Here is a 19,778-nt window from a genome sequence, read left to right as displayed (position 1 = left end):
AGGATGTAACTCAGGATCAGTACAGGATAAGTAATGTATGTACACAGTGACTCAACCAGCAGAATAGTGAGTGCAGCTCTGGAGTATAATACAGGATGTAACTCAGGATCAGTACAGGATAAGTAATGTAATGTAAATGTACACAGTGACTCCACCAGCAGAATAGTGAGTGCAGCTCTGGAGTATAATACAGGATGTAACTCAGGATCAGTACAGGATAAGTAATGTAATGTATGTACACAGTGACTCCACCAGCAGAATAGTGAGTACAGCTCTGGAGTATAATACAGGATATAACTCAGGATCAGTACAGGATAAGTAATGTAATGTATGTACACAGTGACTCCACCAGCAGAATAGTGCGTGCAGCTCTGGAGTATAATACAGGATATAACTCAGGATCAGTACAGGATAAGTAATGTAATGTATGTACACAGTGACTCCACCAGCAGAATAGTGAGTGCAGCTCTGGAGTATAATACAGGATATAACTCAGGATCAGTACAGGATAAGTAATGTAATGTATGTACACAGTGACTCAACCAGCAGAATAGTGAGTGCAGCTCTGGAGTATAATACAGGATGTAACTCAGAATCAGTATAGAATAAGTAATGTAATGTATGTACACAGTGACTCCACCAGCAGAATAGTGAGTGCAGCTCTGGAGTATAATACAGGATGTAACTCAGGATCAGTACAGGATAAGTCATGTAATGTATGTACACAGTGTCTCCACCAGCAGAATAGTGAGTGCAGCTCTGGAGTATAATACAGAATGTAACTCAGGATCAGTACAGGATAAGTAATGTAATGTATGTACACAGTGACTCAACCAGCAGAATAGTGAGTGCAGCTCTGGAGTATAATACAGGATATAACTCAGGATCAGTACAGGATAAGTAATGTAATGTATGTACACAGTGACTCCACCAGCAGAATAGTGAGTGCAGCTCTGGAGTATAATAAAGGATGTAACTCAGGATCAGTACAGGATAAGTAATGTCATGTATGTACACAGTGACTCCACCAGCAGAATAGTGAGTGCAGCTCTGGAGTATAATACAGAATGTAACTCAGGATCAGTACAGGATAAGTAATGTAATGTATGTACAGTGACTCCACCAGCAGAATAGTGAGTGCAGCTCTGGAGTATAATACAGAATGTAACTCAGGATCAGTATAGAATAAGTAATGTATTTACACAGTGACTCAACTTCTACATTGACTAACATGAAAAATGAGGTTCAGAAGTGAAAACATCCATAAACTGCAGCAGAAACCACAATAAAACAGATGTAGCAGAGTTGAGATTGACATTTAGCACAACTGTGGTTTTCCATAGGACTGCAGTACTTACACGTATTGTCCGTCGCGCTGGTTCAGGATCAGCATACACGGCACCTTCTTCCCCAGTGTGACCTCAGTGCCCTCCACGACATGTGCAACGAGTAAAGGAAATTATTAAATTTTTTGTAGTAACATCTGTAAAGAAAGGGATTCTTAAAGGGGAACAACCCTGGCAGCAAAATCAGGCAGGTCAGAAGGTCAGTGAAGGCGCAGGAACTGGAATACGAAGTCTTGAACACGCAGCAGAAAAAAAATGGCCTCATGGATCGCAAATCACCTACATACAAATATTTTGCACTGACTTATTCAATGTAATTTTCTCCAGTTACAACCAGAGCAGCTTCCAAAAATCTGTTAGTTGCACTTAGTAACAGACAGAGGTTTATTTCTACTTTGTTGTCCGGTGCGTAACTTGGCTCTAAGAATAAATTCACACGCGGCGGAGTCGTTGCATAAATTACTGCGACTGAAAAATCCATTCCATAAATGAGACTGGGGCTGTCTGCAAAAAAATCTGCCACGTGTGAACTAACCCTAAGGCCTCATGCACACGACAGTATTCTGTTCAGTATTTTACTTCAATATATGAAAGCCAAAACCAGGAATGGGTCCAAAACACGAAAGACGTGAAAATCTTCCCCTTATACTTCTCTGTGCAGGATCCACTCCTGGTTTTGTCTTCCAAATACTGAACCAAAATACTCAAGTGTGAACGAGACCCAACTATTCCTCTGTCATCAGATCCCACAATGCACTGCTCAGTAACAGAAAACCTGCTGTAATCTCAAACTAATTACAAGAAGTAGAAGAAAAGTGATAAATCCAGAAAGTGACTAAACTTTTTATGTAGCTCAATTTTATAAGTAAACTGTTGTTTATGACATGTATGATCCATAGATTCAGTCCTGTGTGTACATGTATGATTTATAGATCCTGTCCTGTGTGTACATGTATGATCCATAGATCCTGTCCTGTGTGTACATGTATGATCCATAGATCCTGTCCTGTGTGTACATGTATGATCCATAGATTCAGTCCTGTGTGTACATGTATGATCCATAGATTCAGTCCTGTGTGTACATGTATGATTTATAGATCCAGTCCTGTGTGTACATGTATGATCTATAGATCTAGTCCTGTGTGTACATGTATGATCTATAAATCCAGTCCTGTGTGTACATGTATGATCTATAGATCTAGTCGTGTGTGTACATGTATGATCCATAGATCCTGTCCTGTGAGTACATGTATGATCCATAGATCTAGTCCTGTGTATACATGTATGATCTATAGATCTAGTCCTGTGTGTACATGTATGATCTATAGATCCAGTCCTGTGAGTACATGTATGATCTATAGATCCAGTCCTGTGTGTACATGTATGATCTATAGATCCAGTCCTGTGTGTACATGTATGATCCATAGATCCAGTCCTGTGTGTACATGTATGATTTATAGATCCAGTCCTGTGTGTACATGTATGATCTATAGATCTAGTTGTGTGTGTACATGTTTGATCTATAGATCCAGTCCTGTGTGTACATGTATGATCTATAGATCCAGTCCTGTGTGTACATGTATGATCTATAGATCCAGTCCTGTGTGTACATGTATGATCTATAGATCCAGTCCTGTGTGTACATGTATGATCTATAGATCTAGTCGTGTGTGTACATGTATGATCCATAGATCCTGTCCTGTGAGTACATGTATGATCCATAGATCTAGTCCTGTGTATACATGTATGATCTATAGATCTAGTCCTGTGTGTACATGTATGATCTATAGATCCAGTCCTGTGAGTACATGTATGATCCATAGATTCAGTCCTGTGTGTACATGTATGATTTATAGATCCAGTCCTGTGTGTACATGTATGATCTATAGATCTAGTCCTGTGTGTACATGTATGATCTATAAATCCAGTCCTGTGTGTACATGTATGATCTATAGATCTAGTCGTGTGTGTACATGTATGATCCATAGATCCTGTCCTGTGAGTACATGTATGATCTATAGATCCAGTCCTGTGTGTACATGTATGATCCATAGATCCTGTCCTGTGAGTACATGTATGATCCATAGATCTAGTCCTGTGTATACATGTATGATCTATAGATCCAGTCCTGTGTGTACATGTATGATCTATAGATCCAGTCCTGTGTGTACATGTATGATCTATAGATCCAGTCCTGTGTGTACATGTATGATCCATAGATCCTGTCCTGTGTGTACATGTATGATCCATAGATCCAGTCCTGTGTGTACATGTATGATCTATAGATCTAGTCCTGTGTGTACATGTATGATCTATAGATCCAGTCCTGTGAGTACATGTATGATCTATAGATCCAGTCCTGTGTGTACATGTATGATCTATAGATCCAGTCCTGTGTGTACATGTATGATCTATAGATCCAGTCCTGTGTGTACATATATGATCTATAGATCTAGTCCTGTGTGTACATGTATGATCTATAGATCCAGTCCTGTGTGTACATGTATGATCTATAGATCCAGTCCTGTGTGTACATGTATGATCTATAGATCCAGTCCTGTGTGTACATGTATGATCCATAGATCCAGTCCTGTGTGTACATGTATGATCCATAGATCCAGTCCTGTGTGTACATGTATGATCCATAGATCCAGTCCTGTGTGTACATGTATGATCTATAGATCTAGTCCTGTGTGTACATGTATGATCTATAGATCCAGTCCTGTGAGTACATGTATGATCTATAGATCCAGTCCTGTGTGTACATGTATGATCTATAGATCCAGTCCTGTGTGTACATGTATGATCTATAGATCTAGTCCTGTGTGTACATATATGATCTATAGATCTAGTCTTGTGTGTACATGTATGATCTATAGATCCAGTCCTGTGTGTACATGTATGATCTATAGATCTAGTCCTGTGTGTACATATATGATCTATAGATCCAGTACTGTGTGTACATATATGATCTATAGATCCAATTCTGTGTGTATATGTATGATCCATAGATCCAGTCCTGTGTGTACATGTATGATCCATAGATCCAGTCCTGTGTGTACATGTATGATCTATAGATCCTGTCCTGTGTGTACATGTATGATCTATAGATCCTGTCCTGTGTGTACATGTATGATCCATAGATCTAGTCATGTGTGTACATGTATGATCCATAGATCTAGTCCTGTGTATACATGTATGATCTATAGATCCAGTCCTGTGTGTACATGTATGATCTATAGATCCTGTCCTGTGTGTACATATATGATCTATAGATCCTGTCCTGTGTGTACATGTATGACCCATAGATCCTGTCCTGTGTGTACATATATATAACCCATAGATCCAGTCCTGTGTGTACATGTATGATCCATAGATCTAGTCCTGTGTGTACATGTATGATCCATAGATCTAGTCCTGTGTATACAAGTATGATCTATAGATCCTGTCCTGTGTGTACATGTATGATCCATAGATCCAGTCCTGTGTGTACATATATATAACCCATAGATCCTGTCCTGTGTGTACATGTATGACCCATAGATCCTGTCCTGTGTGTACATATATATAACCCATAGATCCAGTCCTGTGTGTACATGTATGATCCATAGATCTAGTCCTGTGTGTACATGTATGATCCATAGATCTAGTCCTGTGTATACAAGTATGATCTATAGATCCTGTCCTGTGTGTACATGTATGATCCATAGATCCAGTCCTGTGTGTACATATATATAACCCATAGATCCTGTCCTGTGTGTACATGTATGATCCATAGATCCAGTCCTGTGTGTACATGTATGATCCATAGATCCAGTCCTGTGTGTACATGTATGATCCATAGATCCTGTCCTGTGTGTACATGTATGATCCATAGATCCAGTCCTGTGTGTACATGTATGATCTATAGATCCTGTCCTGTGTGTACATGTATGATCTATAGATCCTGTCCTGTGTGTACATGTATGATCCATAGATCTAGTCATGTGTGTACATGTATGATCCATAGATCTAGTCCTGTGTATACATGTATGATCTATAGATCCAGTCCTGTGTGTACATGTATGATCTATAGATCCTGTCCTGTGTGTACATATATGATCTATAGATCCTGTCCTGTGTGTACATGTATGACCCATAGATCCTGTCCTGTGTGTACATATATATAACCCATAGATCCAGTCCTGTGTGTACATGTATGATCCATAGATCTAGTCCTGTGTGTACATGTATGATCCATAGATCTAGTCCTGTGTATACAAGTATGATCTATAGATCCTGTCCTGTGTGTACATGTATGATCCATAGATCCAGTCCTGTGTGTACATATATATAACCCATAGATCCTGTCCTGTGTGTACATGTATGACCCATAGATCCTGTCCTGTGTGTACATATATATAACCCATAGATCCAGTCCTGTGTGTACATGTATGATCCATAGATCTAGTCCTGTGTGTACATGTATGATCCATAGATCTAGTCCTGTGTATACAAGTATGATCTATAGATCCTGTCCTGTGTGTACATGTATGATCCATAGATCCAGTCCTGTGTGTACATATATATAACCCATAGATCCTGTCCTGTGTGTACATGTATGATCCATAGATCCAGTCCTGTGTGTACATGTATGATCCATAGATCCAGTCCTGTGTGTACATGTATGATCCATAGATCCTGTCCTGTGTGTACATGTATGATCCATAGATCCAGTCCTGTGTGTACATGTATGATCCATAGATCCAGTCCTGTGTGTACATGTATGATCCATAGATCCAGTCCTGTGTGCACATATATGATCTATAGATCCTGTCCTGTGTGTACATGTATGATCCATAGATCCAGTCCTGTGTGTACATATATATAACCCATAGATCCAGTCTTGTGTACACGTACAACCCTCAGACATCACATAAAGGATACCGGGTCACCCCCGGGCTGGGGCCGCGGCTGCTCCATGTCTCCGGTCACAGAAGCCTCAGTCTCTCCCCACCACTCCCTGTCAGGCCTCTGTTCCCGGCCTCACAGCTCCACCCCCTACCGTGACTTCATTACGTGCGTCCGTCAGATGCTGATGCTGCTTCCACCTTGCGATGAGCTGCGCTCACTACAACTACAGTTACCTGACACAGCCGTCACGTGACCCAATACCTGTCACATGACTCACCATCTATGTCACATGTCCTGTCTGCTGTAAATATTTTCCTCCAGTAAGATGGCGGCGGCCGCAGGGAGGAGGAACAGTAATATATATGGCAATAAGGCCTCATTCACACTGCCCTAATGCGGCCGGATCTTAGCAGATGACTACCGGAAATCTCGGCCCGACTGCGAGTGTATTTACATTATGTAGCAGCACGGGGGCCGGATATGATGAAACGCGTCTACATTACCGCTGTCTGAACGAGGCCTTTAACTTCTTGAGACATTTGTTTTTCATTTTCAGTTTACATTTTATTTTTCCTCCCCGTATTACAAAAGTCATACAAGGTTTATTTTTCTGTGGATGAAGCGGTCTGAGGGCTTGTTTTTTGTGGGACGAGCTGTACTTTTTATTGGTACCATTTTGGGCTACGTGCGACATTTTGATGACTTTTTATTAAATGTTTTTTTAAAAGCGAGGTGACCAAAAACAGCGATTCTGGGTTTTTATTTATTATTTTTTTTTACGACGTTCACCGTGCGGGTAAAGTAACGTTACATTACAGTAGTTCAGGCTTTTACGGACGCCGCCATACCATTTATGTTTATTGTTTACATTACTTTAAGAGAGAAATGGGAAAAGGTCTTTTTTCCTTTTAATATTTTTTTTCTATATTATGAAAAACTTTAACTCTTGTTCTACTTTTTTTTTATTTTTTTACTCTCCACGGGTGACTTGAACCAGCGATCGTTAGATACCGGCACCACCCACTATAATCTATGCTAAAAATGAGCAGACAGACGCCAGATCTTCATTGGTCCCCGGCTGCCATGACAACCACCAGCAGATCACGCCGCGAGGGGGGGGGCAATGGGATCTTGGAGGGACTCCCCCTCTTTCTAACACGCGTTCGCTACAACTGCAGCATCTAAGTGGTTAAACAGCAACATACGGTAACTGGGTATGGATCGGGCTCTGCCGCTTTATGCTCCTCTTTCCTGGCCGTGACGTACAGTTACATCAAATGTCGGGAAAGGGTTAAAAACAGCCTTGGACAGGTGGGAGGAGGGACTCCATATAAGGTCGTTTTGTCGTGGCAGGTGGGAGGAGGGACTCCATATAAGGTCGTTTTGTCGTGGCAGGTGGGAGGAGGGACTCCATATAAGGTCGTTTTGTCGTGGCAGGTGGGAGGAGGGACTCCATATAAGGTCGTTTTGTCGTGGCAGGTGGGCGCACACCATGTGATCAAAATGGAGGGCTCCTGCTGACGTTCGTTGCCTTACAGCCGGAGTCCGGGCTTAATAGGAGCACAAACCTGGACTCAGAGGCTGTTTTCCCTCTTGATATTATCCTCGTGTTTTCTGCCTCAGTCTTCTGTATATATGTGATCGGGGGATGTGCTCACACGGCTGATTTCGGAGCGTCAAAGCCTCGTTTTACGCTCCAACATGCACTCGAAATAAACCTGCACACAGTTTCCCATCGACGCGCTGTTCACACGAGGCTTATTATTTTTACGCTGCAGAATTTCAAAAAAGGCCAATGAAAATACGGATGTGGCTTCTCGAGTCGTTTTTGGAGATGATTTTCTATTGACACTACATAAGAAAAGCCTCAAAATAAACGTCATTTTAAGCTTCAAGCGTTATTCGGCCCAGTTCACACCGGGGTTTTTTACGCTGATTTCGACTTGGAAATACGTGGCAAAAAATTTCGAAACCGGGCGTTTTTTCCGCTGTTTTTTAGCCACTCGCGGTAAAAAAAAAAGCGGCATGCTTCTTCTTGCTGCGGTTCAGCCTCTGATCTCCCATTGAAATCAACGGTAGGCAGAAAGAGCGTTTTTCGCTAAATTTTTTGACCACGGCGCTCAATGTCCGCAGGGAAAAATCATGGCAAGGATTTGCAGGCAGGTCAAAATCTGCCTCAGAATGCCTGAAGAAATTTTGAGGCAGATATTTGTGCCGGCAAAAAAACTCTGTGTGAACACGGCCTTCCCTTAAAGAAAGACTCGTCATTTTCAGCCACTTTTTGTACGTTCACACGTAGCATAAATACTGCAGATTTCCCGGCGATGTATTTCAGTGCAGAATATCCGCAGCAAATACGGTAGCGGCAGACTGGATGAGATTTGAAGAATTCTGTGTAAATAAAACGCAGAAAAAACGTTCATAAATTGACCTGCGGTGCGTTTTTTTAATCCTCAACTTGTCAATTTATGCTGCGGAATCGCTGGGTTTTTCCTATTGAATTCAATGAAAGGTAATACCTGCAGCACATGGCAGATGTTTTGCGATTTTTGCGGTGGAAAAGCTGAGATTCCGCCGCAAAAATCGCAACTCAGAAAAAATAAAAAATGGTTATACTTACCAGTAGTCATGGCGACGCGACCCTCTGACGTCCTATATCCAATCACAGGCTGCAGCGGTCACATGGGATGAAACGTTATCGAGGAGGCCGAGCTGCAGGACGGCAGAGGGACGCGTCGCCACAACTACGGTTCAGGCCCCATGCACACGAATGTAAAAACGCCCGTAATCACGGGCCCATAGACTTCTATTGGCCACGGGTACCTCCCCGTATGCTTACGGGAAGGTGCCCGGGCCGTTGAAAAATATAGAACATGTCCTATTTTAGCCCGTTATTATGGCACGGGCAGCCCATAGAAGTCTATGGAGATCCCGTAATGACGGGAGCGTTGCTAGGAGACGTCAGTAAATAGTCACTGTCCAGGGTGCTGAAAGAGTTACGCGATCGGCAGTAACTGTTTCTGCACCCGGGACAGTGACTACCGATCACAATATACATCAACCTGTAAAAAAAATATAAGTTCATACTTACCGAGAACTCCCTGCTTCTGTCTCCAGTCCGGCTTCCCGGGATGACGTTTCAGTCTAAGTGACGGCTGCAGCCAATCACAGGCCAATCACAGGCTGCAGCCAATCACAGGCCAATCACAGGCTGCAGCCAATCACAGGCCAATCACAGGCTGCAGCCAATCACAGGCCAATCACAGGCTGCAGCCAATCACAGGCCAATCACAGGCTGCAGCCAATCACAGGCCAATCACAGGCTGCAGCCAATCACAGGCCGATCACAGGCTGCAGCCAATCACAGGCTGCAGCGGTCACATGGACTGCCGCGTCATCCAGGGAGGTCGGGCTGGATGCCGAAAGAGGGACGCGTCACCAAGACAACGGCCGGTAAGTAGGAAATTATTTTACTTTCACTAGGGAAAGTGCTGTCCCTTCTCTCTATCCTGCACTGATAGGGAGAAGGGGCTGCCGATTACTGCAGTGTAATTTTGCAGCGAAAACGTGCCTGTAAATACGGGTCGAATACGTGTGACCCAGGACCTGTATTTACAGAAGGAAAAAAATATGTTTGTGTGCATGAGGTATGAGCTTTTTGTTTTTTAACCTGTTTTCCGCAGGAAAAACTGCAGCACAATTTGGTGTTTTTTTTCGGCTAGAATTCTCTGCGGGCTCCGGGGTATCCGCCCTGTGTGTACATAACCTAAGACAGACCGGATCAAATGACAAGGAGAGTAACGGAGGAATTGATGTTTGGGTATGTGCACACACACTAATTACGTCCGTAATTGACGGACGTATTTCGGCCGAAAGTCCCGGACCGAACTCAGTGCAGGGAGCCGGGCTCCTAGCATCATAGTTATGTACGACGCTAGGAGTCCCTGCCTCTCCGTGGAACTACTGTCCCGTACTGAAAACATGATTACAGTACGGGACAGTTGTCCTGCAGCGAGGCAGGGACTCCTAGCGTCGTACATAACTATGATGCTAGGAGCCCGGCTCCCTGCAGTGTGTTCGGTCCGGGACTTGCGGCCGAAATACGTCCGTCAATTACGGACGTAATTAGTGTGTGTGCACATACCCTTTTTATTGTCTGTGTATTTCCTCCACGTGGTGAATTCTTGTCAATGTTTGAGGACATTTGTTCAGGATTCGCTCCCAACTTTCAACTTTTGGATCACAAATTGTTCATTTAACTCCCCAAAAATAACTACGGACCCCCTGATGTAATACAGACCTCTACCGGACGCGCTGCTCCTTCACCTCTCCCTCTCTTCCCTCCCGGGCAGCAGTGGTGACATCATCCTGACCCGCGCCCCTTTTGTCCGGGAGTGAAGAGTGCTGCAGGATCGGGGAGAGATGAGACTATGGGGCACCTGGTAGATTTCCCGCTCTTCAGGGAATTCAGGGGGGGGGGTTCTCCTTTTTCTGGGGCCCCCGGTCATTCTCGGATACTTGGCGAGTACGATGTAGCGTATCGTGCCCAGCGCTCGTGCCAGCTGCTGATATCATTAGCCAACAGGTCTGTGACAACGTCTTGGCCGGGTTTGGATGGTTCCTGATCACCTGTTCTTATAAACACCGGCTGGATGGATTCCTCAGACTTCTTCACTAGATGCATAGTGAGACTTATTCCTCAGTCTCTGGGCACTTACAAACAGTTGGCAGGAATACTTGGCAGGCGAGACTCCGCAGAACGCCGGGATGTCGTCTCCAGGGAATCGGTATATTTACTCAGCAGCGTTTATTTATGGGCTCGAAACTACCTGAGACCTACCAACCAGATACGCTGCTAATATCCGGGGTCACAATACCACCCAAATAAGTGTTTCCTGGAAGTTGAGGGTGACTTAGAGGTTAATACTAAATGTTACTGGTGGCCTGAGAGGTTAGTGCTGAATATTCCTTATTCTAATCCCAGAGCGTCACTTGTGGTCTACAACATTGAAAAAGTTAACACCAACATCCCTGGGGGTCTAGGGAATTGAATGAAGTTACTTTATAGCTGGTGTCCAGCAGGTTACTTATATCTTTTGTCTCAAAATTTCTCCTGCCCCTCTGCCCTGTTAAGGAGGGCACTTTATAGGGGCACTTGTAAGGAGGGTGAACTAAGGAGGAGGCCGCGATCCCCTGTCATCAGTGAAGGGAGGTGGCATGTAGCGGAGGAGGAGGACTGGCAGACCCTGGAAGAACTTAGTATTGGTAAGTAAGAGCGTGGTGACAACGATACACTGCGCGCTATGCCGGTAGGAGGAGAGACCAGAGGGAGCCCATATAATGAGAGAGTGGGAGAACCGCGTGGAGTGCAGAGGGATCTGGTGGAGACCCGGGGATCGGGTGCCTGTTTCGGTCGAGCAGCGGATGGACTGAACAGTGCAGATTCTGAGGGTGGATGTCGGAGGGGGACGTTGACCTGTTCAGAACAGACGCAGAGACTGCTGTTGGGTGGAGTTCAGTAGGAGGCCGGAGTCACGGAGCAGACGGTAAGCTATCAGACTACACTTACAAGCCGTGGAGGAGGGGGACCTGGTGAGTACAAGCGGGCCATTGCTGAAGTTGTGACGGTGGCCGGGTAGTTTTCCTTGCTCCTGTGGTAGCTCTGGAGACTGTGGACATAATCAGCCCGGGAGGGGGGACCAGGAAGGAATAAGCCGCATTGTGTTCACACCCGGGGGAAGTCTAGTAGTGGGCCTAGTAGAGGAGTATAGAGAGTAACCTGAGCACATGGGCCTGGAAGGAAGCGGCAGTGGGTCTGGTAGCCCTGGAGGTCTGAATCGTGGCCTGGTATTAGTAGTCCTGGGAAAGGCTCGACTACTATGGAGTCCTTGGAGTCGGTGGCCCTTGATATCAGGGCCCTGGTGTACAGGCTGTGTGGATCCTGGAGTGACTGGGAGTTTGATGGAGGAGACGGGTCCGGTCTGGAGACCTCCTGGTGCCTGAGGCTCGGTCAACAAAGAACTGGATGCCAGTGTCTGCCCTAGAATAGTGGGATCTGAGTAAGGCCTCTTGCAGACGACTGCAGTTCTCATCCGTAATTACGGACACCTTTCCGTATATGGACTGATGTCTGTCCGGGCCACAGAAATGATCTGCAAAATATAGAACATGTCCTATTCTTGTCCGCAATTGCGGCACAGTCTTGCCCATAGAAGTCTATGGGCGCTTCCACAATTGCGGACGGCTACGGATGTGCATCCGTATTTGCGGACAGTAAAAATCCTTGTGCATGAGGCCTCACTGTGTTGTTAGGGCCTGGAGGAACAGTGCCGGGAGGTGTAGGGTGACAGCTAGAGGGCACAAATAGCAGAAAAGGGACGTCTAACAAAAATACGAGAATACTCAGGAGAAGGCGGGAGGCTGTGGGAAGTCTCGGGAAGAAGAGTTCGTCTGTTTGACTGTTTAAAAGATTGAACCACTGTAAGCGTCGTAACCATCACGCGTGTGGTGCCTCATAAAAGCATGCGTGCTCCTGTAACAACAGTTGTGTTCAGTAAAAGATTTCTTGTTCAACGTTCGTTTGGTCTTCGATTTGGGTTTCTTTTAAAGGGGAACCAGTCGAGAAATCCCACCTTACCCACGTCCTGGCTGGCACTGCTTATGGGAATTCCTGTCTACTATCCTAATACGCCCTAAAACGGGACATGAAAAGGCGTTGGTGGAAGTGGGCAACCCTTTAATGAAATTACAAAAAGTTTGCGGTGGGGGCGCTGTTGCATTTCTGTCTATGGGAATTAGTGAACATTAGTAGTGGTGAAAAGTGGTACTGCAACTAAAGTAACTGAGATTTGCAGGAAACCTTTCTTAGAATTGCCAGGTTATAAATTCTCCGTTTTACACTTCTCATCGAATATTTCCGGAAAAGCAGTCGCATTCTGTAATTGATACTGTAGATACAATGAAGCATCTAATTAAAGGTACAGGACGTCAAGGAATGAAATAACTCATCAGTGACTGAAATCTAACAGATGGTTTGGTTCGCACGCAAGATAATAATTACATTATAGAATTGGGCTCCAAACCAAGTCATTGTAAAGGGCAGAGCAAGTACTTGATGGGAGATGATCTGATGAATGTGTCTTTGGCGGGAACATTTCGAGGGCCAGCTGGGGACGACAGATTTTCTTGGTGTGAATTTATGTAAAATTCTTGCAGTATTTGAGGTTTATGCAAAGATGGAATTTTCTGTCTGATAACAGAGGGATCACAGAACAGATTAAAGGTCTGACGAAAGTGGAACATTTTTGAAAAAGTTTTTTTAAGACTCTTGGCATGTAATAAAGTAAAGTTCAGCGTCTCACGATGTGTGCAGAATATTATAAACAATCTTCTTGGATCCAGAAAATCATAGAAAAATTGTAAAAATCACCCCCTGCCGACACGGTTTTTATTCTCCTAAACGTGAGTTAGTTAATATTGTATACTCCAATCACATCCAAAGCTGCGTTTAAAAAATGTCTGGTGTCCATTTAGCTCGTAGGTACCTCCCATCTCACTACTGCCCACTGATGGCTATTTGTTTGTACACAGCATGTTTTGCTGTTGCGTATCTTCTCTAGTCACACCCAGAGCTGCACTCAGAATTCTGCTGCCTACCACTGAAAATCAGCAGTGCACTGACAGACATACCCACCTCTCCTTCGTTGTCCTTGTAGAACATGTTCTACTGTTGGATTCTGGCTGAGCTGCATCTAGCATCCTTCTGGCTGCCACTGGGAAACTGTCAGCATCCTGCAGCGTAGCTGACTTCCCATACGTCACTGCACACTGACCTAATGAATTGTGGAAGATGCAATTTTGCAAATCATTTCAGTGGTGCACTTTGGGAGGGAGTGGGCTCCTAGTGCCTGGAAACCCTCCTCAGCAGTTCAGGGGGAAAAAAAATCCATTCAAAGGCTGAAATTCTTTCTGTCACCACTAGGGGTCGCTCACTGCTTATGAATTTATTATTGTGTTCAACGGGAGCTGTAAGAACCCGTATGCAGTGAGCTCCCCCTAGTGGCAGCAGCAGGAAGATAGAATTGGTTGCATTGATGCTGGATTAAAGGAATATCGCTGTATAATGGGCTGTACTTATGTAGTGTTTATAATGAACAGTCGGGGGCGCTGTTTATCACAATGATGTCCTTTCGCCCCGGCTTCACACGCCATGTTTACAGATAAAGAGCAAAAAAACCTAATAAGAGACGTAATCCCGGGTCAGATGCAGCAGTGCTGACTGTGTGAGTGCGTTATGTCTGTGCTTATATGATGTCCCTTAGGATATATTGCTCGGTAATGTGATATTCTGCCGTAAACCCCATGCACTGGTGATAAAGCCTCAACCAATAGGTCAGTCCCCATGGGGGTTGTCATCCAGCTCCATAATACCCCAAAATGGCAAATTAATTTGTGCTATGGTGTAGAGTCACTCTTCCTTATTCATATTTATTGCTGCTCTGTATGTGTGTCAGTCATCATCGTTCTAGCATTCTATTCATAGTAAATAAATGACCTATTAATCTGAATGTTATGCAGCATTACACTCTCCTCCCTTGCTCTGCATCCTACTGCTCTTCTTGTGTAAGTGTCAGTCATCACTGTTTTGGCATTCTATTGATGAACCAGGAAAGAACAAATGGATGAATGAAAGAATAAGTATTATGCCAAGCTGCAGTGTTATGTGAAGTATCCCTTGCCCTTTCTCCCTATCTCTACTTATCTGCTGTGCAAAAAGTGTCAGTAATCACCGTGCTGGCATTCTATTCATGAAACAGGAAGCTCAGGATGGTAAGTGTTGTGATAGGACAGTGAGTATTAATGATAATGAGTAATCAGTGCAGCAGCTGTTGCTGCAATCTTTGGGGTCTCCTGGAATATTCCCATCAGTGTCTGATTTGTGGGGGTCCGACTGTCAGTACTGATCCTGAGACTGAAGGGGGCGCAGTGTTTCCATTCACTTGAATGGGGCCGTGCTGCAGTTCCCTACACAGCGGGTGGTCGAGAAAGCCAGGGAGAAGCAGTGGATGGGCCGCTTCAATCTCAAGATTGGTGGGGGTCCCGACAGTCAGAATCCCACCGATCAGATAGTGATTTGCATTGACTTTCTCTGATGAGAAAAACGTGTTAACCGCCATCGTAACCTGGACCCTACGTACCTCCAATGGGGTTTGTCGCCGCAGTGTCCGTTGCGTACAGCGCTATTCCACCGGAATTTGCGATGGAGGCTCTGATATGTGAACAAAGCCAGGGGCATAACTAGGAAAGACTGGGCCCCATAGCAAACTTCTGCCCCCCACCCCTGGATGCCACACAGCCTCGCCTTATAGATAGTGCCCCACTGTAGATACTGCCCCTGTAGATAGTGCCCCCTGTAGATAGTGCCCCCTGTAGATAGTGCCCCCTGTAGATAGTGCCGTACAGCCCCCTGTAGATTTTGTCACACCCACTTGTAGATATCCCCATACTGCCCCCTGTAGATAGCACCATACAGCCACCCCCTCCTGTAGACAGCACCATACAGCCCCAAACCCCCCCCCCCCAAATGGCCTGTAGCCTAATTAAAGGGGTTGTCCTTCAAAACACATGTATCCCCTATCCATAGGATGGGGTATACATGTGTGATGGCTGGGGGTCCGACCGAATGTCCCCCGAAGTGCTACATGAGAAGCCTGGGACTTCCGCGGTCTGTGTCCAGCTTACACCGCGTTCCAAATTATTATGCAAATGTTATTTTTCGGTGATTTTCCTAAATAGTCGATGCAAATGACAGTCAGTATAATCTTCAGCATCAACCGTTGGAGTATAAGGCAAATTTTATTGAACAAATCTAATGATAACAGATTTTTTTTTAGAAGTAAAAAACTCAAAATGCTTCACATTATTATGCAAAACAGAGATCAAAACATTTTACAGGTTGTAAAGAGAAGTAAAATGGTAATGTGTTGAATTTGCAGCATCAGGAGGTCATATTTACAGAAATCAAAATCTCTTTCAATAAAAAAAAACTTACCAGGACAAGTTACATGTTACACAGGACCCTTCTCTGATATCACCTGCACAGGACAAGTTACATGTCACACAGGACCCTCCTCTGATATCACCTGCACAGCACAAGTTACATGTTACACAGGACCCTCCTCTGATATCACCTGCACAGCACAAGTTACATGTTACACAGGACCCTCCTCTGATATCACCTGCACAGGACAAGTTACATGTTACACAGGACCCTCCTCTGATATCACCTGCACAGGACAAGTTACATGTTACACAGGACCCTTCTCTGATATCACCTGCACAGCACAAGTTACATGTTACACAGGACCCTTCTCTGATATCACCTTCACAGCACAAGTTACATGTTACACAGGACCCTCCTCTGATATCACCTGCACAGCACAAGTTACATGTTACACAGGACCCTCCTCTGATATCACCTGCACAGCACAAGTTACATGTTACACAGGACCCTTCTCTGATATCACCTGCACAGCACAAGTTACATGTTACACAGGACCCTCCTCTGATATCACCTGCACAGCACAAGTTACATGTTACACAGGACCCTTCTCTGATATCACCTGCACAGCACAAGTTACATGTTACACAGGACCCTCCTCTGATATCACCTGCACAGGACAAGTTACATGTTACACAGGACCCTCCTCTGATATCACCTTCACAGCACAAGTTACATGTTACACAGGACCCCTTCTCTGATATCACCTGCACAGCACAAGTTACATGTTACATAGGACCCCTTCTCTGATATCACCTGCACAGCACAAGTTACATGTTACACAGGACCCTTCTCTGATATCACCTGCACAGCACAAGTTACATGTTACACAGGACCCTCCTCTGATATCACCTGCACAGCACAAGTTACATGTTACACAGGACCCTTCTCTGATATCACCTGCACAGCACAAGTTACATGTTACACAGGACCCTTCTCTGATATCACCTGCACAGGACAAGTTACATGTTACACAGGACCCTCCTCTGATATCACCTGCACAGCACAAGTTACATGTTACACAGGACCCTCCTCTGATATCACCTGCACAGGACAAGTTACATGTTACACAGGACCCTTCTCTGATATCACCTGCACAGCACAAGTTACATGTTACACAGGACCCTTCTCTGATATCACCTGCACAGCACAAGTTACATGTTACACAGGACCCCTTCTCTGATATCACCTGCACAGCACAAGTTACATGTTACACAGGACCCTTCTCTGATATCACCTGCACAGCACAAGTTACATGTTACACAGGACCCCTTCTCTGATATCACCTGCACAGGACAAGTTACATGTTACACAGGACCCTCCTCTGATATCACCTGCACAGGACAAGTTACATGTTACACAGGACCCTTCTCTGATATCACCTGCACAGGACAAGTTACATGTTACACAGGACCCTTCTCTGATATCACCTGCACAGCACAAGTTACATGTTACACAGGACCCTTCTCTGATATCACCTGCACAGCACAAGTTACATGTTACACAGGACCCTTCTCTGATATCACCTGCACAGCACAAGTTACATGTTACACAGGACCCTCCTCTGATATCACCTGCACAGCACAAGTTACATGTTACACAGGACCCTCCTCTGATATCACCTGCACAGCACAAGTTACATGTTACACAGGACCCTCCTCTGATATCACCTGCACAGCACAAGTTACATGTTACACAGGACCCTTCTCTGATATCACCTGCACAGCACAAGTTACATGTTACACAGGACCCTTCTCTGATATCACCTGCACAGCACAAGTTACATGTTACACAGGACCCTCCTCTGATATCACCTGCACAGCACAAGTTACATGTTACACAGGACCCTTCTCTGATATCACCTGCACAGCACAAGTTACATGTTACACAGGACCCTTCTCTGATATCACCTGCACAGCACAAGTTACATGTTACACAGGACCCTCCTCTGATATCACCTGCACAGGACAAGTTACATGTTACACAGGACCCCTTCTCTGATATCACCTGCACAGCACAAGTTACATGTTACACAGGACCCTTCTCTGATATCACCTGCACAGGACAAGTTACATGTTACACAGGACCCTCCTCTGATATCACCTGCACAGCACAAGTTACATGTTACACAGGACCCTTCTCTGATATCACCTGCACAGCACAAGTTACATGTTACACAGGACCCTTCTCTGATGTCACCTGCACAGCACAAGTTACATGTTACACAGGACCCTTCTCTGATATCACCTGCACAGCACAAGTTACATGTTACACAGAACCCTCCTCTGATATCACCTGCACAGCACAAGTTACATGTTACACAGGACCCTCCTCTGATATCACCTGCACAGGACAAGTTACATGTTACACAGGACCCTCCTCTGATATCACCTGCACAGCACAAGTTACATGTTACACAGGACCCTCCTCTGATATCACCTGCACAGCACAAGTTACATGTTACACAGGACCCTTCTCTGATATCACCTGCACAGCACAAGTTACATGTTACACAGGACCCTTCTCTGATATCACCTGCACAGCACAAGTTACATGTTACACAGGACCCTCCTCTGATATCACCAGCACAGGACAAGTTACATGTTACACAGGACCCTTCTCTGATATCACCTGCACAGCACAAGTTACATGTTACACAGGACCCTCCTCTGATATCACCTGCACAGGACAAGTTACATGTTACACAGGACCCTTCTCTGATATCACCTGCACAGCACAAGTTACATGTTACACAGGACCCTCCTCTGATATCACCTGCACAGGACAAGTTACATGTTACACAGGACCCCTTCTCTGATATCACCTGCACAGCACAAGTTACATGTTACACAGGACCCTTCTCTGATATCACCTGCACAGGACAAGTTACATGTTACACAGGACCCTTCTCTGATATCACCTGCACAGCACAAGTTACATGTTACACAGGACCCTTCTCTGATATCACCTGCACAGCACAAGTTACATGTTACACAGGACCCTCCTCTGATATCACCTGCACAGCACAAGTTACATGTTACACAGGACCCTTCTCTGATATCACCTGCACAGCACAAGTTACATGTTACACAGGACCCTCCTCTGATATCACCTGCACAGCACAAGTTACATGTTACACAGGACCCTTCTCTGATATCACCTGCACAGGACAAGTTACATGTTACACAGGACCCTTCTCTGATATCACCTGCACAGCACAAGTTACATGTTACACAGGACTCTCCTCTGATATCACCTGCACAGGACAAGTTACATGTTACACAGGACCCTCCTCTGATATCACCTGCACAGCACAAGTTACATGTTACACAGGACCCTTCTCTGATATCACCTGCACAGGACAAGTTACATGTTACACAGGACCCTCCTCTGATATCACCTGCACAGCACAAGTTACATGTTACACAGGACCCTTCTCTGATATCACCTGCACAGGACAAGTTACATGTTACACAGGA

The 19,778-nt window shown here is 44.9% G+C and overlaps 1 protein-coding gene across 1 annotated transcript in view; it reads right to left on the bottom strand.

Moving 5' to 3' along the window:
- The window catches only part of OCRL (OCRL inositol polyphosphate-5-phosphatase), a 65,053-nt gene extending 58,579 nt beyond the window's left edge, over positions 1 to 6,474 (bottom strand). Inside the window, 2 exon segments of the mRNA XM_075836724.1 lie at positions 1,359 to 1,438; positions 6,273 to 6,474. Of these exon segments, the coding sequence (XP_075692839.1) occupies positions 1,359 to 1,438; positions 6,273 to 6,308 (116 nt within the window). The 5' untranslated portion in view covers positions 6,309 to 6,474.
- Between the last annotated feature and the right edge of the window lie 13,304 nt (positions 6,475 to 19,778).

This window comes from Rhinoderma darwinii, chromosome 8 (genome assembly GCF_050947455.1).
Source record: "Rhinoderma darwinii isolate aRhiDar2 chromosome 8, aRhiDar2.hap1, whole genome shotgun sequence".
NCBI lineage: Eukaryota > Metazoa > Chordata > Amphibia > Anura > Rhinodermatidae > Rhinoderma > Rhinoderma darwinii.
This window is presented reverse-complemented; position numbering and strand designations above follow the sequence as displayed.